General features: G+C 36.0%; 1 protein-coding gene across 1 annotated transcript in view; it reads right to left on the minus strand.

Annotated features, from left to right (window-relative positions):
• The window catches only part of LOC107576867 (vacuolar protein sorting-associated protein 13A-like), a gene marked incomplete at both ends in the record, with an annotated part of 9,698 nt that extends 9,563 nt beyond the window's left edge, over positions 1-135 (minus strand). The window contains one exon of the mRNA XM_016262989.1: positions 34-135. Within this exon, the coding sequence (XP_016118475.1) occupies positions 34-135 (102 nt within the window). The remainder of the gene's footprint in view (positions 1-33) is intronic.
• Positions 136-770: the final 635 nt, after the last annotated feature.

Genomic DNA, 770 nt, shown 5'->3' on the forward strand with positions numbered 1-770 from the left:
AAAACCAAAGTGAGCTCAAATGATTTACTGCACCTTTTTCTGCTGCTTTCTGTTTGGTCTCCTCGATCCGCTGCAGCTCCCTCTGCCGAGCTTCCTGTAGCTGTCTCTCCTCCTTCTCTGCGTCATACTTTATACCTGCGTTAACAGAGATGCAAGAAGTCAAAACTGGCAAAACCACATGCATGCAGTGATGTTCTGTGAGACCTGGCATTAAAATATGTGTCATACTTCATGCATGAACATCAATGCTCATTATACCCGATACTGATTATACAATACAGATGCTAATAATATGTCATAACATGAGGACATATGATTGTCCTTGCCACTGTGACTCTCACCGGAAATATGCAAGGCATTATGTTTTGTTGCTTTGGAACAATATTAACTTGAATTGAACTGAACTAAATTCAACTGAACTGTAATCCATATACTCCTAAACACAAGAAGAACCAACCATAAGAATAAAATATGATAAAGTCTGCGTGATTCAAACACAATGTAATGCAGGCTTTGCAGTAAGGCAGATGTTGAAAAATGAGACCGTCAATACTATAATGGACTCGAAAGAGTGTGTGTGCTTACTGGAGCTGCATTCCTTTGTTCAAAAATGCAGTAAAAACAGTAATATTGTGAAATATTATCAAATATTTTAATATATCTTAAAATGCCATTTATTCCTAATAAGAAAAATCATTATTAATTTTTGAGCACTAATAATAAACTGAGCAGCAAATCAGCATATTAGAATGATTTCTAAAGGATCGTGT

This window comes from Sinocyclocheilus grahami, unplaced genomic scaffold (assembly GCF_001515645.1).
Source record: "Sinocyclocheilus grahami isolate Dianchi unplaced genomic scaffold, SAMN03320097.WGS_v1.1 scaffold4504.1, whole genome shotgun sequence".
In the NCBI taxonomy this organism is placed as follows: Eukaryota; Metazoa; Chordata; class Actinopteri; order Cypriniformes; family Cyprinidae; genus Sinocyclocheilus; species Sinocyclocheilus grahami.